Genomic DNA, 27,105 nt, shown 5'->3' with positions numbered 1-27,105 from the left:
ATCTTTCTGTCGAGTTGTCTTTGCAAGCTGTGTGTAAAAAATGGTCTGATCAAAGAATGATAGGTTGAATCGTTCTTACAAATTATTCTCTGAATCTATCAAAGCGGTTATGAAATTAGCGTCAACTTACTGACACTAGTTATATTTGCATGCACTTAAGGCGTTCTGAGACATCATGTAAACATGAATGTCGTTTTCCGTTCGCCATTTGAGGGATTGTTGTGAAGGCAGTGAAAAACATCTGGGTTTCTGATGGAGAATAATATGGCTTAAGTGATCATGTGAATGCATAAACAGTGTTTTTGAAAAGTGGGCATAGCTAAAGTAACGGAGAGGTGTGGAGATTGGCACTTACTGATAGAGGCGCATGTATATGGGGGTTAAGAATACACTGCATGTAAACTAATCTAGCAATTAGGGGTTTTCAGGTGTGAATGTAGATAATAGTCACTGAGTTGATAATTAACAAAAGAGTTGTTTTTCTTTTACATTATAAATGTAATACATGTTAGGGATGCACCGATATGAATATTTTGGCCGATACCGATAACCGATAATTCTTTATATTTGAAAGCTGATAACCGATATATTGGTCCAAATTTTTATATCAGGCTGATTTTTGAGAGCCTGATTACAAAAAACAAAGTCTCACCATTAATAAACCTAATCCATGTGCCAAACACACAATTATAATGATGTTCTCATTATAATTTTATGTCGCCGATATACTTTTCGAAGTGATTCCAATCATATTTCAAGCAATTCAAACCCATCATGTTGAACAGTGCGCATCTGAAGCGTCTCAGCTCAAGGAAAAAATTAATTATTCATCGGCTTTAATAAATCGGCCAAGATTGTCTTATCGATACCGATATGGTGACCGATATATTGTGCATCCCTAAATACAGCAGCATTGATTTTTCTTAGTATGCAAATATTCCTAAATGTTCCGAAAAGTTGTTCACATAAAATGTTGACTTCTGATCTAGCTTTCAAGTCTCATTCGCACGTAGTCATTTAAACCTTCTGTACTCACAATGTTATTTTTGGATGAACTGTCCCTGTGTGTGTGTGTGTGTGTGTGTGTGTGTGTGTGTGTGTCTCTGAAAGTGAGAGAACAAAATCGACCAGGATTAACTTCATCTTCTATTCTATAAATTTCCAAATTTGGAGCACTTTAGTCACCATGGTAACAAGGCGTGACTCAGCATCCTGTCCCCCCACATCATTTCCATTTAGATGTTCTCATATTCTCCACTTTCAATACTCACAAAGAAACACATGTACTAAAGATTATGTTTTTCATAAAATAAAGTACATTTGACATATTCTTAAATAAATGCATAAATAAGCAATCTTAAATTAATTTAAAACATATATATATATATTATATATATATTATATATATATATATATATAAGGAGTGATATATAAGGAGTGGATTTTCTTCATTGTATGGTGGTTGTGTCCACACACTGCAAAGACACATTTACATGCAAACACCATATAAAAGTGAATTTTGCATCCGATGACCCCTTTAAAGTACTAGTAACATCAGCTCAGCCTCTTGCTATGGCTGAGTCACGGATATACTACGCTTCGTTTTAAAAATAGTTTCAGATTGAAATGCCACTGCAGTTGTGGATTGATCCAAATAGACTCAACGTACACAAACAATACACAAATCCCATGCTCTTCTTGAAAGCCATCATTGTTTGATAGAGGCTAGACTTGCTGCTATGGCTCTGCTCAGTCCGGCCCTGTTATCTACCGTTCCCATAAAACATGTCCTCTGCAGAGAAATTCAGGCATCCATCCATTAGCCTGTGTGTCTGAGGTTCGAGCCCCTATCAATGAGCAAATAGACCTTTAGAAATGATGGATACTTTTGAGTCTGAAGCCAAATACACCCCTAGGGTGAGGCTGACCTAGCAGGTATTAACACACATGCTCCAATAATGGCTTCATCAGACTGACAGCTGTTTGTTAATATGATTTCATTTCTGTCACACTCGGTTTATACAAGTTTAGCTGGTGGCTGTTTGGTCTCCCTCCTTCCCTCGCTTTTCAAGCTCAAACCATCCCTGGTTATTTAAGGCTACGTCTACATTAATTTAACATTAAACGTTAAATTCACCTTTCTATGCATGCGTAAAAGCTCACTGAGATGGAAAAATAAATAAGGTTATCGCGCAATACTTCTGACTATATCTCGCCAATCACTGATGTGTCCAGGTCGCTCTCAGTCTCCATTAAATGTTTGGTCTAAAACACGACTGCTCTCATGTTTTGCCACAGGACAGCAAATGTGAGTAAATTTCCTGTCTTCTTTGCAGGACTGTAGGCGCGTTTCCATTACAGATTTGCGCAAAACTTTTCTAAATGTCGACAAAAAACTATTGCGAAATGACGGCGTTTCCATTAACCGATGTTACGCGGCTAAAACTTCATTTTTTCCTCTCGCGATAAGTTAAATCATTCCAAAATGGAGGTTTATGTACTAATCCCAGCCACTGCACTAGCCATTATATTATTAATTGAAGGAGATGTGTTTTCCAAGCATTAATGGTAAGGAACAACCCTTATACTTGTGAGCGGCTCATATGAGGTGTTTCTGGGTGTTTCTCCCTCATTTCTGCTTCGAGGTCTTGATTGTGGCATTTATTTGAGGTTTAGAATCCACTATTCCTGTAATTATTTTGTCTTATATGAATTTAATAAAGAACTCTGTCTCGTATTCTGTCCAAACACACCGCGTCATCTACGTCAGCTGACCTGTAAACGCGCAAAAACTGTTTCCATTGCAGTTTTGCAAAATATTTATTTTTCGAATTGCCTGAAAAACCCCCCTCATGCGAGGGTAAAAACTTTTTTGCGATAAATGGGAGTTTTTGCGAAATTGACGTGTTTCCATTGGGCGTATTTTCAGTTCGCAATTTCAATTTGCGCAATTTGAAGGGTAAATGCGGCCAATGATTAATGATATTTTATCAACAGTGTGAAAGTGAATAGCACATAACAGGCACAATTCCGGTATAATGAATATCTATTGGTACAATATGCGTCACATGACTAAACTTCCGTCATCGTTTTTAAATACCTCAGTCGACACTACATCGCGAAAACAGCGTTTTCAAATTTATCCACTTTGGAGAGCGTTTTCAAAAAGCTTTGTTTTCATTAATAAAAACGCCGTCTCAGTGTGGACAGAAGGACAAAACGGAGAGAAAAAGATGTGTTTTCAAACGCCTGAGCAGGGGTGTAATTAAACACACCTGGACCAGCTAATCAAGGTCTTCAGGATTACTGGAAACTTGCAGGCAGGTGTTGGATCTACACTCTTCAGGACAGTGGCCCTCCAGGCGTGAGTTTGACACGTTATTTAAAGTTTAGTTACCTCAAAAAAAAGAAAATTGTGTCATCATTTACTCACCCTCATGTTCTGACAAACTCCTATGACTTTCTTTTTTCCATTAAAACCCAACAGGGACATTTGATAGAATGTTTACAGAGCTATTTTACATACAATGAGAGCAAAAGCACCATCAAGCATCAAAAATATTATTTATTAGAAATCTTCCCCACCACTATAACGCTTGAATCTTATTTCTTCTTCTGCATATTAAAACTCTGGGCATCATTGAAGTCAAACCTGCCTTTACCTATCCTGATGTTTCAAAATGTTTGTACATTAATATTTACCAGATACACTTGCTATTTGAAGAGATTTCAACACAGAGACTTGTGTTGACTCACTGAGGTTTTGTTGGATTTATTGCCATCTTTGTTGGCTCAATGAAAGCAAACAATTAAGGTTAAAAAGTCTCATTTATTTTGGTAAGAGCTACGTGTCAGTTTGGTTTACATTAGACTAGAAATCTTGGACAAGAAATAATTGTAACCCTCTTTGATTTTGAGTTTTGTGGCTGACCACCAAGCCACTGTGCAAACACTGGCTGCCACTGCACACACACAGACACACCACTTCCCCGTCCTTATCGTTTTTTTGTCACTTTTTCACTTTATCAAACTCTTCTCTAAGTATACACCCCTCTCTCTCTCTCTCTCTCTCTTTCTCCTTTGCAAACACCCACGGAGAAGCATGTGCAGCTGATCCCCCTCTTTTCCAGTGATTTCGTCCTCTTCCCACATGAGTCCTGGAATCACTTCAGTTTGACTCACTTTGGTGCTGGTCAAAACTGCTGTCTGGCCAACCCCCTCCAATTTACATGCTCACCCACTCACCAAGTCTCACACACACACACACACTCATGCAACTTGGTCCCTGAGGGTCCCTCCACTTCCCGCTCCACACATCCCTCCAGCGCTGTGAAACGGGAGCGCCATCCCAGTTGTCTACAAACCAATAGGAATGTTTGGCTACCAATTCTTCTAATGTTTTCAAGATGGCTTTGACTCTTATAAGGAAATTCCCCCAGTTTAGTAGCCATTTGAAATTCCTGCTCCTTTTTTACAGCGAGGAAGTGTTCTCTGAGTCACGGGGCGAGAGCCAGTTGTGCGCCCCAGTCTGTCTGAGGCTCGGGAGTTCGAAGGAGCGATTGCCGTGTTAGCCGTCAGTACGAGAGGGATTGTATAAGGAGTCTTATGAGAGGTTCTGCTTTCTTGAACTCCACATCTAACATCTGTTTTCTATAAAAGATAAAGAACAGAGGACTCAAGTGATCCTTACAGGATGTTTTTACTTGGTAAGTCAAAAGTGAGACTCTTTCCTCACTGCCGACATGCTTTTTCTGATAATTGTGACTGTAGTGTGTGGTTTACATGGAAATGCAGTGGTTACTGAACCAGGGCAGCTTTTTCTGTAGGACCCTTACTTCTCACTAGGCACTTCCATGTATTACCGGAGGGATTGGTTAAGTGATTTACACACAATTTCCTCTATTCCATAATTTGGAGTTGTTTGGATCATTGTGGGTGCCACAGTTGCTCTGTTTGATGTCAAGTCAGCATGCTGTCCTGAATTACTCTGAATTATTGTGTTAACCACTTCTAGACTTTTTTTAGACTCTACAGAGGAACAAGCAGCAATTCAAGTTTGAGAAATGTGTGTGTCTCTGGCTGCTTTCAACAGTGATGTCGGACGATTGCATAGTTAATATGAGCAATCCGAGCAGCGAGTCCAAACTGACGATGTCATGTCTTAAGTGTTACTTACTGGGTTTAACACAGGCCTGCGATCAGTTATTGCCCTCGAAGGCTTCGCTCCACCAATTGAAGATAAACTGCTCAGCTTTCATCAGATCAGTGGGAAACAGCAAGTTAGCAACACCCCAGACCGGCTCAGCCCACAGAGCGTCTGGTTTGGATGAGGCCATGCTGTTCTCACTCATCTCTCCAGTTCTTGCCATTCCCATGACAACGGCACCATTAAACGCCTCCCACTGAGCCGACTGGGAGCTGACTGGGATCTGAATGAATCTTCCCGCCTCCGTTAACGGGTGGCAATGCCATGGCATCCGCTGTGGCGGCACATGAGATCCAGTGTTTACAACAGGTTGTGCCAGGACCCCGCCGGCTACGACATGCCTTGTGGGTGTATGTGTGGATCCCAAGGATTTGTGGATGTGTGTATTTATGTGTGCATTAATCTAGGCAGCCCAACCATGCTTTTTTTTTTTTCTTCAAATGATATAATAGGATTAATCTCCATTGCTGTAAGGGATCGGCACAGATTAGGATGCACATGATCTGATTTTTCTTAAGCCTTCATGGAAGCACCAGACTGGCATTACCTAAGATGTAAACATTATTAGGTCAGGGGAAAACAGAACATTACGAGACTGGCTTAGCTGAGGAGAGCCCTGGTTTTCCCTTTAATGACCTGCTATATAAACACTCTCACGCCCCAGATCCACTCTAGCGCCCACTTTGGTTGGTTGGCAGCCACCCCTGGTCACTTGTTTACACCTCTACCCATCATCTCTGTCCTGTCTTTCATCTGCCCCATGTCTTGGTATAGCTTGGTTGTCTAGTTGGAAACCGTGGAGGGCGGAAATAAGAGTGGGTGGCTGTCCAAAGTTTGTAATTACAATACTCCTCCTAGTTCCCAAGAAGGCCACTTCCATTTCCCTCCACCTACAGCATCTGTCACGGGATGAACTGCATATTTGAAAATTGTTAAATTAGTGTTTTTGTTTTTTCTCCTTGTGTTCACAGTTTCTTGCCTCTGACATCGGAGTGGCCGTGTTTTGCTCGGTCACATGCATGGCATGCCCTCATAGGGAGGTGTCTGGTAACATCAGACTTGCACTGTCCCATGTGTTTTGTTTGGAGCCTTGCCCTGTTCAATTTCGGGTTTGGCTTTATGAGTAAATTATTAGCTCATAAACTTGGTGTATTTGTGAGATCAAACACTCATGAATGTTTAAGTAAGCCTGCAAATATTTGTGGCTTGACACTGGCGGTCAATATTTCCGTTGTGTATTGTACGTTATTTCATCACTGAATGAAGGTTATAATGAAACAATTATCTTGCAGAGTGATACATTTTCACAATTTGCAAAAAAAAAAGTCTGGTCCAATTTGTTGATTATTCTGGTCAAAGACATGGTCAGGGTGTTTTCCTGCCTTTGGCCTGAGATGCTGATAGGCTCCTGCATCCACTGGGACCCTATGAAGGTTCGGAGAATACCCAGCATTTTGTTCTTCATGTACATGTACTGAATGTAGCAGTCTGTTCAATACCCACGGTGAGGGAGCGGTGTGTGTGTGTGTCCTGTGTGAGCCTTTGATTAATATACTCTGTACTCTCAGCTTTGCCAAACAAAAATTTACTGAGAAATGTAATTTTACACAATGACCAGTAGGACGTGTGTCTGTCATTCACACTCAAGCATATGTGTCTGATATTATGGATGAATTTATAGGAGTACCTCTTCATCAGACCATCAACTGGGAGAACAGTTAAAACCATGCTTAATCAGTGTGTCTTTCTCTATCTCTATAATGAATAATAGTCCATCAGTTACAGGGGCATTGTTCTGACTATTCAATTACTCATATTTGTCTAGCTAAGTACAGGCAAATTCACGGGTTCATATACTTCTAGCAACTATTATGAATGGAGACAAACAGGTTCACAGCGAGAGCTCAGAAAGTACTCAGTACATATTTGTAGTCACCATAAAATGTTCTTGTGTAATTGTGATGCAGTCTAAGGCCAAGACTACAGGATTTACGATGTCAAGACTGAAGATGTAGAGTCAAAGGTTAAAATGCTGATTTACTGAGGCTGTAAATTCTGTATAAAGTGTTAGCTTGTTTAGGTCAGGCTTGCAAGGGCATCATCATGCTAATACACTCTCCATATCAGTGGTTGAGAATGTGTTTTTGCACATTCTTTGGATCCACAGACAAAAAAAAAGAAACACAGAGACTTTCTGGAGCGTGTCAAAAATGATGCTGTAATCCTGAGGTCGAAACGCAGCTGCAAGATGGTTGAAAGTAACAGACAGGAGAAGGTACCACAGTGGAGAAGGCTGATGATTGAAACAAAGAGAAAAAGAGCAGGGTTCAGGGCAAGACTAAGGGCGTGAGAGTGACAACAAAAAAAAGGGTAATGAGAAAGAGGGAGGAAAATTGGGATGGGGAATTCACAGGAGAGTGAAAAAGAAAGGAGAGAAAAGAGGCTGTGCATTCATCTGTGAGATGAGGTACCTGTCGAGTGATGGTTTGACGTATCCCAGCTCGGACTTTGATGTCTCAGGGCTAAACTAGATTATGAATGTGTTGTATGCTGGATGGGTGGTGTCCACTCTTGGTTGTGGAAAATGAATGAATCTGGCAGGCATTAACAGCTAACCTCTGAGCTAACCAGACATGCTTCCAGGACACAGGAACGTTTGTGTGAGATTTGTTGCATTGAAAGTTACTCAATAACTAGTCTCAGCTTCAAAGATACACACCATTTGTGGCATATTACATATCTTTTACTAAATTGAAAGCTGCAAAAAAGGGATCTTTTGTTTGAGGCGCTTTCTAACAAGTGAAGATATCTTTGAGTGCAACTGTGTATTCTACTTCCCTGTCAATTTCAGATTTATGTGCCACTAATCAGAATGGTTGTTGGTTAATGAATATGTTGGACTAATGGCCCTTTCCTGCCTAAGTTGGTGGTTCTTGGCCAGAATACACAACAGTTTTTCCATACCCTGGTTTTGGAGCCACACCAACGGTACATTTTGGATGTCTGACTTATCTGACACATCCGTTTCAGGTCTTGAAGTCTCTGCTGGTGAGCTCATGAGGTGAATCAAGTGTGTTTGAGTAGGAAGAGTTCGGAAACGTGCAGTGATGGTGTGCCTCCAGGAACAGGGCTGGGACTTTATGCTTTACTCACCCTCAAGTCATCCTATGTGTATATGACATTGTTCTTTCACACAAATACAATCAGAGTTATATTAAAACATGTCCTGGCTCTTCCAAGCTTTATAATGGCAGTGAATGGCTGTTTCTGTTTTGAAGTCCATAAAAGTGCATCTATCCATGATAAAAGTGCATCTATCCATGATAAAAGTGCATCTATCCATGATAAAAGTGCATCTATTCATCATAAAAGTGCATCGATCCATGATAAAAGTGCATCTATCCATCATAAAAGTGCATCTATCCATCATAAAAGTGCATCTATCCATCATAAAAGTGCATCTATCCATGATAAAAGTGCATCTATCCATGATAAAAGTGCATCTATCCATCATAAAAGCGCATCTATCCATGATAAGTGCATCTATCCATCATAAAAGTGCATCTATCCATCATAAAAGTGCATCTATCCATGATAAAATTGCATCTATCCATCATAAAAGTGCATCTATCCATCATAAAAGTGCATCTATCCATGATAAAAGTGCATCTATCCATGATAAAAGTGCATCTATCCATGATAAAAGTGCATCTATCCATCATAAAAGTGCATCTATCCATCATAAAAGTGCATCTATCCATGATAAAAGTGCATCTATCCATCATAAAAGTGCATCTATCCATCATAAAAGTGCATCTATCCATCATAAAAGTGCATCTATCCATCATAAAAGTGTATCTCTTCATCATAAAAGTGCTCCACACTGCTCCGGGGGGTTAATAATGGCCTTCTGAAGCGAAACCAAGCATTTGTGTAAGAAAAATATTCATATTTAACACGTTACAAAGTAAAATTCTAGCTTCCGGCCAAATGCCCATACGCAGTCTACTTGTGCCTAAAGCGCAACTTACACAACTTGTGATGTCAGAAGTAGTGTAGTGCGTCATGGTGTAGCGTAAATATCAGCAGTACGTCGCATTACTCGCATAAGGTGCACTTGAGATTTAAGTGGAATCTGTATGTTCGTTTGGCCGGAAGCTAGTTTGTATTTGACTTTATAAAGTTTTAAATATGGATATTTTTCTTACACAAACGCATCGCTTCGCTTCAGAAGGCCTTTATTAAGCCCCGGAGCAGTGTGGAGCACTTTATGATGGATGGATGCACTTTTATGGACTTCAAAACAGAAACTGCCATTATAAAGCTTGGAAGAGCCAGTTAATTTTTTTAATATAACTCTGATTGTATTCGTCTGAAAGAAGAATGTCATATAACCCTAGGATGACTTGGGGGTGAGCATTTTCGGGTGAACTATCAACCAGCTATAACAAAGTCTTTGAATCCAACTGCTCACCATCATGCCAAAACCCAGTGTTCACATGCCAGTCAACACACCTAACTGCTCCTTCTCCTCTCTTAAAACAGGCAGTGGACTCATGGGAAACTCCTCGGCCTCCTTCATGGGGACGTTCCTGGCCAGCAGTCTCGGCTCCCCTCCCTCACACCCCCCACACCCCTCCAGACCTCCGTCTTCTCCCGCCTCTCCTTCCTATCGTGGGGGTCCTCACTCCAGCGCCTCGCAGATCTGGTTCCCCCACTCGCATGAAGGTAAGATGGCTCGGTTGCACTCACCTTGCTTGTCTGTCTGAATGTGTGTAAGGGCTGCGCGATTAATCGAAATGAAACCGCAAATAAAACATTATCATATCTGTCTAAACTTCAAAAACGTGATAATGTGAGAAATGTTGAAGGTGTCTGAATAAATGTTGGTTTGACTGTATTTCTCAAGACTGCCAGGTCATGCAATCTGCTCATCAATGTAATTGCAATTTGACACTCCTGTATTGCTGAATCAGGTTTCAATGTAGACCCTAATGGCTCAGATCTATTGATTTTGACCTGCAATCAAAAAGAGTAGTGCTTGGTCAAATCACGCCACGGTGCTTCATCTGAACGCCAGAGGGCGTCTCACACACACACACACACCAAATATCCCCACAGAAGTACGATAATTACCCTTAGTTTTCAAATTGTGCAAATTGAAATTACGAATTGAAAATACGCCCAATGGAAACACGTCAATTTCGCAAAAACTCCCATTTATCACAAAAAAGTTTTTACCCTCGCATGAGGTGGTTTTCAGGCAATTCGAAAAAGAAATATTTCTCGAAACGGCAATGGAAACAGTTTTTGCGCATTTACAGGTCACCTGACGTAGATGACGCGGTGTGTTTGGACAGAATACGAGACAGAGCTCTTTATTAAATTCATATAAGACAAAATAATTACAGGAATAATGGATTCTAAACCTCAAATAAATGCCACAATCAAGACCTCGAAGCAGATCTGAGGGAGAAACACCCAGAAACTCCTCATATGTGCCGCTCACAAGTATAATAAGGGTCGTTCCTTACCATTAATGCTTGGAAAACACACATACGTCTCCTTCGGATAATAATAATGGCCAGTGCAGTGGCTGGGATATACATAAACCTACCAACGTCCGTTGCCATGGCTTTTGGAATGATTTTACTTATCATGAGAGGAAAAAATGAATGTCCATAACAATTGAAACGCCGTCATTTCACAATAGATTTTTGTCGACATTTAGAAAAAATCGCAAAAGTTTTGCGCAAATCTGTAATGGAAACGCGCCTACTGACAAGCTGTGCATAAAAAAGAATCGCAATAAGCCAAATCGGTTTAAGTGCGATTTCATGTTCATTGCGATTAATTTGTGTCAATCTATTTATTTGTGTCTCTGGACGTTCTCATCAAAAGGGAGCAGTCCTCTCTGTTTTTCTGCTCTGTGAAATGTGCCGTCCCAGTTGGGTTGTTTTCTCGACAGTGCAGAAAGGGGACAAAAGTTCAGCCAAAGAATCTTGTGGTCTGTGATGTACATCAACAAGAATTTATGCGCGCAACAAAACATTCGAGAAAGAACAAGCTTAACGGTCAACGGCATCATGTAAAAGCCAGTGTGGGTTTTCCCACCGCACCTTGTACTAGCTTGGCCCGAGCTCGAGCCACACCCAGCCAAATCAAGAGCTGTCCTCCTCCAGCGGTTCTCCAGATCCCTACAGATGACAGACTAGCACAACTCCTGCAGGAGTAAGAGATGCCCAGGCATGCCCAATGCCACTCTGCACTTATTCACACTTAAACCCCTCCGGGCCACATCCAAATGTGCCAAACAGTCATAAACCATTAGGAGTTCATCCGTGTGTTGTTTGTGTAATCCGCTAACTCAGCCTCTCTGAGTGCTGCACTATCCCCATGCTAGTTATCACTACACCCCAGTCTATTTTCACTTTCTTTTTTTCTCTCTCTCTCTCTCCCTGTACCCTCCTTCTGGTATGGTTTAATACATCCCTGATCCATTTGAAACCAACTGGAAAAAGTGGGGGCCGTCTGACTTTAGTAAAGCTGCTAGCCACAGTTCAGTTTTGAGATTTCGGCACAGATAAATGATCTAGGGCTGCACGATGTATCGTTTTAGCATCGTTAACGCGATGCACGCATCCACGATAGTCACATCGCAGGGTGTGCAATGTCAACACAACACAAGGACGCTTGTGATTTGTGGATTATTTTCAAAGTTTAACCATCATAAATTGAAAGTTTATCATTTGCATGTGTTTCAAGTCGAGTCAGGCAAGAGGACTTGCGGGCTGTTTTCTGTGCGCACACGTGAATGCCGAATTCAGTTCCCTTTCTTTTTCTTTTGAGCCTAAATGGACACGTGCACGTAAAATGAAGTCAAAATGTCCGTCTCGGCGAAGTATCCTCGTAAACACAGCCGGTTATGTGTTCGAAAACAATGCGTGTCATTTAAATTAGGTCTGGGCATTCGTCTTAAAGGGACAGCAGCCTAATGTACCCGCAGCTGTTTGTGATCCCAATGGTGATCAAACTACAAAAGAGAAAGAGAAAATGACTTTTGTAGCTTTAAAAAAAGATAAATTGTATTAATTAATTAGTCATATTAGTTATAATTCATTTAGACAGTGAAGACTGTTATTTTACATTTGATTATTCAATTTCTTTACCTGAAAACTGTTAATCATAAAGCACTACTCATTTCAATTGTATCTTTCTATTGTATTTATCTATGCTTATAATTTTATCTATGCAGATTCACTTCCCTGTAAAAAAAATAAATAAAAATCACCCCATTTATTCTAGAATGAATAATTCTTTTCAAATAGAGCTATTCAAATCATCTGGTGAAATTGTTTTTATGTCGCAATATATATATATATATCGCAGAACAACTAAATATCGCAATGTACGTTTTTTCCAATATCGTGCAGCCCTAAAATGATCCCACGAACATCAAAAATCATGGCAGATCCAGAAAGTTTATATAGACAGAGTTCGTACAAGGTGCTTAAAATACTTGAAGTACTTGAATTTGACTTTTTGACATTTAAGTCCTGGAAAACCCTTGAAAACAGCCATACTTATGAAGAGGTACTTAAAAAGTGCTTTACTTAAAATACAATATATTTTTTCGAAAAAACAGAAAAATACAACATTTTCACACACAATTAACACCGCAGCCTGTCTGATAATACGAAGTACGGCAACGTTATAATATAAAATATGATGTATTGAAAAATAATAGCCATTATAAACTTTGTATTTAATATATATTATTAAATACGTTGTAAGTTGTATTTTGGATGCCTTATATCTGTTAAAAATCCTTAGAAAATACTAAAGATAGTGTTTGATAAGTGAGATCTCGGATTGTAGTCCTTGAAAACCAAAAAAGTAGTGCTTGAAAACTCCTTGAAAGTCCTGGCATTTTTCTGTACGAACCCTGGTAAACTATCACTGACCAATAAAAGCCTCCGCACCACGACTTCAGGAAATTACAACATACTGCACATAAAAATAGGTGTCCCGTCTGGGGATAGGACTGGTAGAAATTGCCCATACGTGATTCACTACGCAATGATACAAAACGTAAACCCAGGGATGTCAGTCTGGGGTCTGCTCCTTTTTGGCCAGTGGCACATTAATCATTTTCTCAAAGAAGAAGCTGGACAGTTTTAATAAGAATGATGATAATGGTTACGTTACTAAGTAATAAGGCTGATTATGAGTGGGATTATGATAGCAAGCCATTATCTGTATTGCAGTTTAATTGTGCAGAACGCAGTGTGAAAATGATTGAATCCTGGCTTGCCATCAGCATCATTCAGCTCTTTCCTCTTTAAGATAATTGCAAATTGTCTTTTCTCCAGTTTGCATAAAAAAGCAAGTGATCAAAATGAGAAGCACAATTACCCAGCCCATCCTCTGCACCCTGTGGGACCGAGTCTCCCATTAGCACCAGCATAAGATTATCCACAAGAGCTCCTCGACACATCCTAAAATACCTTGTGCTTTGTGTGAACTCTTTGTAATTTATTTCTGAATATAGTATTTTTTTATAAATAAAAAAAAAAATAGGTCAAATCTGATTCATTGTGACAACTGATATTATAATGAATGGAAAAATAGCAAGAAAACAGTGTCTGTTTGATGGTTTCCACTTCATGACTGACCCGTATTTTATATGCATGTGTCTGGAATAAACATTGTGGTGTTTTATTATCCTAAAATATTTTCTAAATCAGTATTTTTTTTCTTCTTTGTTGTAAATATATCAAAACATACTTAAAACGAGTAATTTACTTGTCAAGCAAATCGTGTATGATTTGTTTTCATAGAATATATCTTGAATTAAGATTATTCAAGCATATATCTTGAATAAAGGATTTATTTATTTATTTATTTTTTACCCCACAGGCAAATAGGGATAAGCATAAATTAAAAACAAAACAAAATGTAAATGTGATCAAGCTTAGAACCACAAAAACTCTTTAATAAGTTGTATTAATCTCCTGATTACTGTAATGCTCAAGGACATATCATATTATAACAAGAGAAATTCAACCTTTAGTTCAAATACCACAAGAACAAATCACTATAACTGTAATTGCTTGTTTTAAATAAAAGTTAAGTAAATTTTGTAGTAAACATTGAATTAGCTTGTTATTAGCTCAGGAAGAACAGAAAAAATATTGATCTACTTTGTGTATGACATTAAAAATACAATAACACCGTAACAATACCTAGCAAAATATACAATTTGATGGCATAAATGACATTTAAAGGAGTAAAAATGTGATTCCTTAGAAAGACAAATTATTTTTCAAATTACTCAAATAATATTTCAGTAAAGGAAGAAAATAATCCTCAAGTGCACCTCTCTAATATAAGCAGATCCAGAACTTAAAGTCTTACTTTAAAGTCTGCAAAAGCTCCAGTCTAAAACACTATCTTTACCCTGGGTTGCTTTTGGACGTGAATCTCAAAGGAGTCGACTGCAACTATATTAATCTCTTTATGCATGACCATAACTGTGCTTATTAATTCAACAGCATACTTCAGCTCATGAACATTGACGATGTTACATTTCTTTTGTAGGAGAAGGGGGGGAACTGAAATATAAAAACAAACCTAGGAAAAGCCTAACTGGCCCATTGCCAGCTGGTCCGTGTCCAAATGACAGCTTTAACTGTGCCAAACAGAGGCTGCCATCCTCTGCTTTCTCTTTCCTGCCCCGTTTCTTTTCACTGAAGTGATGCTGTTCTTGTGCCAGAGCCGGTGCTTGGTTGGGGAATCTGCAAACATCTCTCAAATATTTCTCAAACAGCGTTTTTTTTCCCCCTTCTACTGGCTCAAGAGCCAAATAGTGACATAACAATCCCATCTCAGTTTGGGAGTCTTTCAGATTGTGATATTTTAACATCCAATGCCATTTAGTTCAGTGTTGTTATGCCATCACAAAATGCTTTTCATGCAATGGTCAGATTTAAATGTATAACAATTTATCGTGTCACAATATATCGCAATACAAAAAATGCAAAAATATGTACGTATCGTGGATAGTGACAATATGTATTGTGTATAATTCACCCAAAATAAAAATTACTGTGTGAGGAAAAAAGGAGTTTCAGTGTCAGTACTACATGAAACTACTACATTTAATGTTGAATATAATGTGTAATAATGCAATGTGGGAATATTTGTGGATCCTGATAATGCCAAATGTCTGATGTTACCAGGAAAAAAAGTGGCCTACATTATTTTAAATATATCTAGTCAGTGAAAGAGTACAAGCATGTTCATCTAAAATTATTCTTTATTTTTTAGCTTCAGAATCATGAAAATATTGTTATTCTGGTGTCTCTATTGTCCTGTGCTTTGGGTTTCCAGCACAAAGTCCAAGCCTATTCATTTACACACACAATGTAATACTAAATTTTAGCATTTTATTCAACATTTTATCATATGTCTTGGAATTTTACTATAATATTGTATCCTGAGTTCAGTATCGTGATATATATTTGACATGAGCGTATCGTTACACCCTTAATAACAATCAATTCTCCCCAATTTTAGACAAAGAAAACAATTCAACATGAGTTAAGATGTGTATCTTATATAAATTATGGTTGCAGATGTTGTCTAAGGTTAGCGACTCCTGGTTTAAAACTCTTTTGGAAATCCAGTATGAAGCAATTTTCATTGGGGAACCCCATGCTCAGGCACCCTGATGCTGGTTCTGTCTCTTTATAGCCCTCATGCTTCACTTGTTTCATCTCTCTCAATCCAATCATGTCTTTTCTCTGTCTGTTGAAGACCCCCCTCCTCCCCCTCCTCCATCACTTCCTTTCAATTAGCAGTCCTGACAAATACCATTCACCTCCTCCCATCCTCCTGTCTTCCTCTTCACCCTCTGCCATTTCTGTACTAGTCTGTCACTTCTTCTCAATTTGCAATCTCGACAGGCAGCTTTATCTGCCCCTCTCTGTCTCTCCTTAAACAATTTACTCTGGGCTATTTACAGATGCATACGCTTGTATGCGCTGTCATGTGCAGACGCTGGGAGAACGATTGGCTGTCCACGTGAACAAGTAGATTGAGAGATAGGATTAACAGGAATGTGCGAATCGTGTACCATTTAGCATTTGCAGAAGTTCCCAGCTCTCTTCAAAGAGTCAGCGTTATTTGTCTGGGAATTAGCTCATATGATAGTGATCTTTTAACTGGTTTTAAAAGGCCACAACCCACAGGCTGTTAAGGTCAAATTTGAACTGGAATGACAGGATTTACTGAATTGTAACTTTATAGAAATTCAGCACAATCACAAAGTTCAACACTCAAAATAATTAAATGGTTAGTTCACCCAAAAAATGTTGTTCCAAACCTTTAAAACTTTCGTTAATCTTCGAAACACAAATGACGATATTCGTAATTAAATGTGAAAGATTTCCGTCCCTCCAATGACAGTCTACACAACTACTATTTTGAGTTTCAGCAAGAACCAGTGAGGTTCATTCTCATGTTACGCAGCACGTTTGAGCTTCATCAAGAACCAATGAGGTTCATTCTCGTGTTACGCAGCACATTTGAGCTTCTGTAAGAACCAATGAGGTTCATTCTCGTGTTACGCAGCACGTTTGAGCTTCAGCAAGAACCAATGAGGTTCATTCTCATGTTACGCAGCACGTTTGAGCTTCATCAAGAACCAATGAGGTTCATTCTCGTGTTACGCAGCACGTTTGAGCTTCAGCAAGAACCAATGAGGTTCATTCTCATGTTACGCAGCACGTTTGAGCTTCAGCAAGAACCAATGAGGTTCATTCTTGTGTTACGCAGCACGTTTGAGCTTCTGTAAGAACCAATGAGGTTCATTCTTGTGTTACGCATCACGTTTGAGCTTCTGTAAGAACCAATGAGGTTCATTCTCGTGTTACGCAGCACGTTTGAGCTTCTGTAAGAACCAATGAGGTTCATTCTTGTGTTACGCAGCACGTTTGAGCTTCTGTAAGAACCAATGAGGTTCATTCTCGTGTTACGCAGCACGTTTGAGCTTCAGCAAGAACCAATGAGGTTCATTCTTGTGTTACGCATCACGTTTGAGCTTCTGTAAGAACCAATGAGGTTCATTCTCGTGTTACGCAGCACGTTTGAGCTTCAGCAAGAACCAATGAGGTTCATTCTCGTGTTACGCATCACGTTTGAGCTTCAGCAAGAACCAATGAGGTTCATTCTTGTTACGCATCACGTTTGAGCTTCTGTAAGAACCAATGAGGTTCATTCTCGTGTTACGCAGCACGTTTGAGCTTCAGCAAGAACCAATGAGGTTCATTCTTGTGTTACACATCACGTTTGAGCTTCAGCAAGAACCAATGAGGTTCATTCTTGTGTTACACATCACGTTTGAGCTTCTGTAAGAACCAATGAGGTTCATTCTTGTGTTACACATCACGTTTGAGCTTCAGCAAGAACCAATGAGGTTCATTCTTGTGTTACACAGCACGTTTGAGCTTCTGTAAGAACCAATGAGGTTCATTCTCGTGTTACGCAGCACGTTTGAGCTTCTGTAAGAACCAATGAGGTTCATTCTCGTGTTACGCAGCACGTTTGAGCTTCTGTAAGAACCAATGAGGTTCATTCTCGTGTTACGCAGCACGTTTGAGCTTCAGCAAGAACCAATGAGGTTCATTCTCGTGTTACGCAGCACGTTTGAGCTTCTGTAAGAACCAATGAGGTTCATTCTTGTGTTACACATCACGTTTGAGCTTCTGTAAGAACCAATGAGGTTCATTCTTGTGTTACACATCACGTTTGAGCTTCAGCAAGAACCAATGAGGTTCATTCTTGTGTTACACATCACGTTTGAGCTTCAGCAAGAACCAATGAGGTTCATTCTTGTGTTACACATCACGTTTGAGCTTCTGTAAGAACCAATGAGGTTCATTCTTGTTACGCATCACGTTTGAGCTTCTGTAAGAACCAATGAGGTTCATTCTCGTGTTACGCAGCACGTTTGAGCTTCAGCAAGAACCAATGAGGTTCATTCTTGTGTTACACATCACGTTTGAGCTTCAGCAAGAACCAATGAGGTTCATTCTTGTGTTACACATCACGTTTGAGCTTCTGTAAGAACCAATGAGGTTCATTCTTGTGTTACACATCACGTTTGAGCTTCAGCAAGAACCAATGAGGTTCATTCTTGTGTTACACATCACGTTTGAGCTTCTGTAAGAACCAATGAGGTTCATTCTCGTGTTACGCAGCACGTTTGAGCTTCTGTAAGAACCAATGAGGTTCATTCTCGTGTTACGCAGCACGTTTGAGCTTCTGTAAGAACCAATGAGGTTCATTCTCGTGTTACGCAGCACGTTTGAGCTTCAGCAAGAACCAATGAGGTTCATTCTCGTGTTACGCAGCACGTTTGAGCTTCTGTAAGAACCAATGAGGTTCATTCTTGTGTTACACATCACGTTTGAGCTTCTGTAAGAACCAATGAGGTTCATTCTTGTGTTACACATCACGTTTGAGCTTCAGCAAGAACCAATGAGGTTCATTCTTGTGTTACACATCACGTTTGAGCTTCAGCAAGAACCAATGAGGTTCATTCTTGTGTTACACATCACGTTTGAGCTTCTGTAAGAACCAATGAGGTTCATTCTCGTGTTACGCAGCACGTTTGAGCTTCTGTAAGAACCAATGAGGTTCATTCTCGTGTTACGCAGCACGTTTGAGCTTCAGCAAGAACCAATGAGGTTCATTCTCGTGTTACGCAGCACGTTTGAGCTTCTGCAAGAACCAATGAGGTTCATTCTCGTGTTACGCAGCACGTTTGAGCTTCTGTAAGAACCAATGAGGTTCATTCTTGTGTTACACATCACGTTTGAGCTTCTGTAAGAACCAATGAGGTTCATTCTTGTGTTACACATCACGTTTGAGCTTCTGTAAGAACCAATGAGGTTCATTCTCGTGTTACGCAGCACGTTTGAGCTTCAGCAAGAACCAATGAGGTTCATTCTCGTGTTACGCAGCAAGTTTGAGCTTCGACAAGAACCAGTGAGGCTCATTCTCATTGTTCTTGTGCATCAAACAAGTATGGTTGAGCTTCTGTGTATGTTCGCTGACGTTTATATTTAAATAAAAGCCTAAATTCAATCTTATAACTATCTACTTCCTCAGATTCCATTTTTAATTTGACATCTTTAATTCAAGAGTCAACAGCCTTAAGCGATCACCGTTTGGTCACCATTAGATCCGTGAGCAAGGCGTTTAATCTCAGGTTGCTGCAAGGGGACTGAACCTGTCATAAATTCAAGGCACCGTTCTATGGCAAAACCAATTATATGGTTTTTCAAGTGTATTATGGTCCTGGTATGTTCTTTATGTGCTGTTTATGTGCAGTGAGCCTCTTCTTTTTCGCTGATTTGGAGAAAAGTCAATATCAGACAGTGAGCTGCAGCAGCATCTTGCTCAGATAATAACAGTTCTGCATGTGCTGAGTGAGCTGGTGTCAATCACTTCAGACAGCTGCCGTGTCTGTGAGTGCAATAGTGTTAGCAGCATTAATGTCAGCACTAAGCAGTAAAACCTTCCTCGTCTAGCCCGCTGGCACAGCACCTTCCCTTGTCCTGCCCAGATTAACGGCTGAATGTGCAGTGCAATGCCCAGCGGTGCCGCTCACGTGCCCTGAGAGGCAACCAGCCACTATCGGGCCCAGCCAGACGTCACTGTGAAACGGGATTACGTTGCCAAGTGTCACACATAGAAACACAAAGAAAACACAGAAACAGCTGAAGACTGATTTGCATAACGCAAGCTTGTATCACACTTTTGCATAACCCACAGAAGAAATGTATTGTTTAAAGGGGGCCTTATTTTTTCCCATTCTCAAATGAATTGGCATAAATGAGTGTGTTTATTAATGCTGACGGGCAGTGGGAATAAAAAAAGGAGCTTGCAATTATCACCTTCCTCAAAAACAAAGCCTCCATATGATTGGAAGCGTTTTTATATTCTTTAATCAGAATTGCATAATAGGGATAGTTTACGCAGAAATGTAAATTCTGTAATCGTTTACTCGTATCGTTCCAAGCCTGCATAATAGATCTGCACGATTAATCATTAAAATATTGCAATCTCAGTTCAAACACCCACGCCATTTTTGTTCCTAAACGACATCAATTCGGCTATATCCATCAAAGCTTTGACAACATTGAAATATTAAACAGTAATTTCAACCACTGTATCATTTCTGTTACAATAATTAATATTATCACAGAAGTACTGGGATAAAGTTTATAGTTCAGATATAAACACAAATGAGAGAGAGAGAAAAAAAAAACCTTTAAAATTTCTCTACATTTCCTTTTAAGTAGAAAATAAAATGACCAGAAGGGACCATCAAAAGTATACTTTGCTTGTTTGTAATTTCACTTCTCTTCCACTGCTTTATCCATAAATTATGTTTGCTGAAATGTAGAAAAATAAATGTAATAAATTAGAGAAATGTAGAGAAATTAGAAATAGAGTTTATTTTTTATTTTTATTATTTAGTAAAAAATGAGTGGGCCTGATCAGCTCCATGTCTTTTGTCCCACCTGTCCACTGGTATCTAAAATTATATCATAGCAGCCAAATAACTGAGGCTCTGGTAATTATCACATTACCCCCACCTTCCAATATAAACATAATACCATCCAGGTTGAAGCAGGTTAACTGTTTTTGGTGGACAGGAAAATATTTTCTGTTTCTTAGTAATGTAATGTACTCATACATCACTCTGTTATAAGTAGTTTAAAAGTCATAATCAATCAGAGCACTGTAATTGTCTCAGAAAGTCACAAGGCTAACATTTATCACATATTTAAAGGTTACAGGATTGTCGTCTTGCCTTTGCTAAGCTTCAAAGGCTTATGCTTAAAAGGTATTTGGTTTTCCTGTAAATTCTGTCCTCATGGCTTTGTTATGTTAGTGGCAGACTTTGGAGAGTTGAGACAGCTGAAGTAAAGTTGATCTTTGGCCTCTTTCTTAAATCTCCACATGTTCTGCTGTGAGGACTCTTTGCTTATTGTTTTACTGTGTTATCTCTTAACTCAGCACTGGGAACTTGGTGAGATTTGCACAGTGTGAACCATATGTTCAGGAGACAAAATTCATCCATTACTTCACTTCCCTAGACAGAACTCTTCGCCTTGTTTGCTTTGGAAACCCAAATAGGAATGGCAAATATGACATCCAAAGCCTGTGGTTATTGGTGAATATGGAACACCAGCTGCATTGGAACAGGGGGATTAGATCTGGACCAAAACGCTTACGGCCAAATAGAAATGTGGCTCAATGATGATTGTCTTGTTATCAGAGATTTCCTTCCCTTATTGCTCTCTCTCCATATCACTCTCACTCTCTTACTTTCACTTCTTCTTTTGCTATGTCTACAATTCTCTCAGCCTTTATTTCTCTCATTTTATCTCTGGACCTTTCCACTGATGTTCACACCCTCTTTTTTTTTCCCAACAGCAGTCCCAGGGTATCCTCGCTTCTCAGGGAGTCTAGCCCACACATTTCTTCCCATAAGCCATTTGGATCACCATGCCAACAGCGGGGTCCTCTATGGACAGCACCGTTTTTATGATACACAAAAAGGTGGGCAAAATTACTTTTTTTGTGGGCAATTTCATAAAACTTCTACCTTTCTGCAACTCAACTTCTCTTTGTTTAGTCTCCAAATATGATAGTTCCAACATAATTCCATAAATTGACCCTAAAGGAAAGCATAAGAGCACTAATTTAAATGATTAACAGCCATATCCAATCTGTTTCACAGAGAACTTCTATTTACGAAGCCTCCCGTCCCAGCCCCCACTCATATCAGCCAATCACAACATCCAGCCCATGTCAAGGGCAGGATCAGGACAACCCCAGGGCTCCTGCAGCAGGGACAGGGATGCAGGGAGTGGGGTGATCCTACACAAGGGCCTTAAAGAGCCTAGCTTAGACAGAGGTGTGGTTCCAGCTGCAAAGGATAAAGACAGGTCTAGTAGTAAACATGATTCTAAAGACCGCCATCACCACCAACTACCCCATCATCACTCCCATCAACCCCAGCTCCACCCACAACATCCAGTCACTATGGAAGAGATGAATGCCAGGGGACACAAAGCCACTCTACCTATGGAGTACAAGGAGCATCCACAAAGCATGGGAAAGCCTCTTAGTGCCTGTCTGCTCAATGGGAAGATGCAAAATGGGGACCATGGGACTGGGGCAAAGGGCTCCATGACTTCTTGCATTGGGGATGGGGTGGGTAGAGGTAATGTAGGGTCCAATAATGTCCAAAACAGACATTTGGGTGGAGGCACTAACGGGCGCTGTGGTAAAGAGGCAATAAGTGGGGAGATGCGGATCAGTGAACAGACTCCTACGGACTGTCTTGAGCGAGGTCAGGCACTTCACCATTCTTTGTCCTACTCAGTGCCCCCTCCGCTACCCATGGCTTCAGCTGCTGGAGGGGGGCATCCCGGTGGTTTCCATTGTCTACAGCTCCATCCTGGCCACCCCCATCATGCACACCACAACCGCCACTCACACCATCACCCTGACTTTTTCTGCCCTCCACCGCCAGCCCCCATGGGAAATACTTCCTTGCATGATAAAGGGATCAATAGTGGTGGTTGCAGAGACCCCAAAGTGACTGGAGCCACGTTTGTACCATCTGTTAGCCACCTTGGAGAGAAAACCGGAGGCCCCTTCCAGATGGGCGGCTCTGAGTGCCAGGGGGTTGGCGGCGGAGGGAATGGTGTCAAGGACAAGGCAATGGAAAAGGCTGGCAATGGGGGGCATCATGGTAACTGGCCCAGGAAACAACAGCAACAGCAACAACCTCCAACCCAGCAGCAGCATCCTTACAGAAAAGCTGAAAAAGCCCCTGATTGGATGCATAACCATAACCACAACCACCATCATCATCTACAGCAGCAACAACAACAGCAACAACAACAACAACAACAGCAGAGCCATTCCCAGCAACACCAGACTGTGCGCTCCCGCAGTGCTGACTGCATCAACAGCATGGAAACAGACATCTACAGATCTACACTGACTCAAGAGACAAAGGCTGTCCATCCTTTACCCAATCAATCCAACACCAGTTCCCAGCCCTACAGGGACTGCTCACACTCTGGACCTCCAAACATTCCCTCACCTCTTGCTGGGAAGAACATGGCCCAGCACATGGGTGGTGGAGGAGGACATGGAAGCTGCTCCATGCAGCGAGATGGACAGAAAGTTGCCCGCATTCGTCACCAACAGCACAGTAGGGCTGGTCCGGATACCCCTGGCGCAGACATGGCCCAGGCTAATGGAAACCAGGAGATGAAGCAAAAAATGGAAATTCCTTACGGCTACAACAACGGTGCACACCATCACCCGCATCAGCAGCCATCAGTGCTGCATTGGGACATGCAACCTCATCACATCCACTCCGAAGAGAACCAGCACAAAGCGTACATGGAGCCTAACAGTGGAGCTACCAACAACAGACCGCCTACACAACAGCAGCACCAGACAGCGGGAATGGGCCCCCCTCCTCCTCCGCCCGTTCATCCAGCTCCTCCTCAAAACCAGCAGGAGGTCGCAAGCTCACAGGGAGAGACTAGTGCTATGAAGAACCTTCTGAAGTACAGCAACCAGCAGCCTCTCCTACTGTCCCAGAAGAGCCCGTTTGGAGGGCTTGGGAGCCTCAAAACTGGGCCAAATGGCACCAGTTGCTCTCTTCAAGGCGGCAAGCAGACCCTACCCTCCAGGAAAGGCCAAGGCCATGAAAACGAGCGAGCTGATTGCGGAGGACGTGGACGAGAGATAGGAGAAGCCCCACATGTTGAGGGCGAGGTGCGACAGCCTCCGGTTGGGATTGCAGTTGCTGTGGCCAGACAGAGAGACCCTCCATGCCAAGCATCAGGCACCCATCCCAGCGCTCGACAGGGGCGGGTTCACTCCAGCATGAAAGGTAAGCTTGACCTTTCTTGATCTGTCAGGGTCTTCCTAAACAAACAACAGGCAGGGAAACAGAGCAGTTTGTTTATTCATGATCTCTGGAAGACTTCACTGATTAAAAATAAATAGCAGAACTCGCCAAGACCCAAAGTGGAAACAGCTTTTCCCTCTCACTCCTGAAAGAGAGAGAGAGAGAGAGCACACATGCCACCGTAGAGAAAGGCTGCTCGACAGCTGTTTGCATGCAAGAGTGCCAATGACAGTGAGAGTTGCAGATGAGAGAAAATCACTGGCTACGTTTACATGCAACCAAATAATCCGTTAGTAATCGATAGAAAGATGTGTTAAAAAGATAAACGTTTTTCATTCTCGTTCTGAATGAAATTTCGATCCGATTGAAAGGGGTGGTTTCTTCCTTTTCTAATCCGATCGAGAGAACATGTAAACACTTTATCGGATTGAAAACGGAAAGTGAAAGGATCGGCATGTGCAATGACATTGAAATGGCGTAGTAGTTCTTCCTGTTGAATTAAATGTCATATAAATGAGTGTCCCGTCATCCTATAATTCTCCTTTCACTCAGCGTCTGTGAAGTGAAGCAGGACAACATCCCACCAGTCCTTTTTTCGGCTTCTCATCCACAGATGACTGGCCGTTTTTACTGAGTGATAAATATAAGCAGCACGGCACAACGGTTCATATGCTCATCGTCTCCAAATTATGACCAGAAATGGATAAATATTAAATCTTTAAAACAAACAAAAAACCAATGTAGGAGAATCACATGTTTAATGTTCATGTAAACTCTGCATTCAGATTCATCAATCGGAATGAATTCAGTCCGATTGAATCAAAAGTTGTGCATGTAAACGTAGCCATTGATGTAAATGTATTAACCATTTTGTAGGCACTCCACGCTCCATGTATCCTTCAGATTCACCAGGAGAGGAGGAGAGGAAAAGGACAAGTGTAGAGCACATGGGCCACCGGTGCCTAGAGAGAGAGCGAGACGTGTTTATCAGGTGAATGATCAACCCTCTCGCACACTTCTTTTTTTCACTTGTCACATTTGCTCAACCCCTGACCTTTTACCTGTCTCCAATCTGGCTTTGCAGGGATAACAAGGAAAGAGTGGAATTTGCACACATCCATCCCTCCAACAGTTGCCATGGTGACCTCACCTCGCATATCATGGTGCCAGGTGGCACTTCAATGCAGTCAAGCCAATTAGGAGACCCGGCTGCGCACACACACTCTGCGCACCACCACTGGATGCCACGCACAGGCAGTCCCTCCCTCTGGATGACCGGTCACTCCTATGGTCAGTAATGTAGAGAACAGAATGAGACCGTTGAAGTTGGAAAAATACATTTTAGTCGTCTTTTTCCCTTATTTTGCTCTAATTCAAGTCAAGTCAAGTTACCTTCATAGCGCTTTTTTACAATACAGATTGTTTCAAAGCAGCTTTACAGAGATAACAGGAAAGTCAAAGTTTGTTTCTAGAAGAAAATAGCGTCACAGTCCAGCTTCAGTAAGTTGTTAAGTTAGTCACTCCTATGGTGAGTAATGTTGAGAATAGAATGAGACTCTTGAAATGGGGAAAATACATACTTTTTCCCTTATTTGGCTTTTTCTGATGCACTAATGTTAATTTCTGCATTACTGATATAATAGACATGCTTTCATGTTTAAAAAAACAAATCAACTTTAGCCCTATTTGGTTGGTAATTGTTTATCATGGGGTCAGAAGGTATTTTCAACATTTAAAGGGGTTATTCTGTGATTTTATTGGCGTATGAATCCAGAATATCAGTGTTTTTCTCCCTCCACCCTCGTAATAATCCCCGACTGGATTACCTACTGTTTTTTGACAAACACCAAGACCGTGTGGTGATTTAACTGCCATCCGAATCATCGAGTTTCTCTGAGTTTACAAGAAGAGATCACTTCAAAATTCACGGTTTAAATCATTTTTGATCACTGTCGAGCACCGTACAATAACTGTTTCACTGTAATTTGCATGCATTTTTAAAATACTTTTAAGCTGGAAAGTATTTACAAGAATGATATTTCATCACAGCTCCACCTCAGCGAACAAAAAGGTGAAAGAGGTAAAAAAAACATGTAAACATTTGAAGTGGGCCGATATTGTGGCAGCAATATATGATCATTTTTTAAAATATATTTAGGCTATTATACACAACATAAAAAATACAAACCAAGCAGGTTTATTTTTACTTCATGTAAATAAGAGGCTGCATTAACTTGTTTCCACTAATTTCCATATTTATTTATTTTTAAATAACATCCTTTTGAGATAAAATGCAAGATTTCAAATATAGTGTATACTCGCATCTAGTTTCCAATTTAAAAAAAAAAGAGATTTAAATAATTAAATAATAAATAGAACATTATGTTCCTATTATTAAATTAAATACGAATGTATTCATATTATTCCATATGACACAGCAAACAATCACGTTCGTGGGATCACAAAACTTGCTCCTCCACCGTCAATAAAGAGTTTAGCACTGAGGTGCCATGCAAACCTTTATTTTTTTTTAATTTTTTTTTTTTTTACAGACGTCCACATTAGAAACAATTACCATCCGAATAGGGCTTTTGTTGTATCCTAAAAGTTGTCTTGTGTGTCTGTAGGGATTGGCCACACTGCTCTCCATCAGAATCTCCCCCCTGGGTTTTCGGCAGCCATGCCTGCCCCTCTTCAGCCGGTCCTGCCCCTGCCCCAGGACCCCTCCACCCAGCTGGTGGTGCTGCCCAGTGAGCCTGCCACCCACCCAGCCACACATCTCGGTATGTACCACGATGTTTTCTACATCACTGCAAAAAAAATGCTTTTCTTACTTAGTATTTTTGTCTTGTTTCCAGTCCAAATATCTAAAAATCTTCAA

General features: G+C 40.7%; 1 protein-coding gene across 1 annotated transcript in view; it reads left to right on the top strand.

Annotated features, from left to right (window-relative positions):
- Positions 1-27,105, top strand: part of bahcc1a (BAH domain and coiled-coil containing 1a) — a 125,746-nt gene that overhangs the window by 52,005 nt on the left and 46,636 nt on the right. The window contains exons 3-8 of the mRNA XM_079885228.1: positions 9,752-9,934; positions 21,719-21,844; positions 22,026-24,206; positions 25,101-25,215; positions 25,309-25,514; positions 26,852-27,007. Coding sequence (XP_079741354.1) covers positions 9,752-9,934; positions 21,719-21,844; positions 22,026-24,206; positions 25,101-25,215; positions 25,309-25,514; positions 26,852-27,007 — 2,967 coding nt within the window. The remainder of the gene's footprint in view (positions 1-9,751; positions 9,935-21,718; positions 21,845-22,025; positions 24,207-25,100; positions 25,216-25,308; positions 25,515-26,851; positions 27,008-27,105) is intronic.

The sequence above is a fragment of the Squalius cephalus genome, assembly GCF_949319135.1.
Source record: "Squalius cephalus genome assembly, chromosome: 1".
Classification (NCBI taxonomy): domain Eukaryota; kingdom Metazoa; phylum Chordata; class Actinopteri; order Cypriniformes; family Leuciscidae; genus Squalius; species Squalius cephalus.
This window is presented reverse-complemented; position numbering and strand designations above follow the sequence as displayed.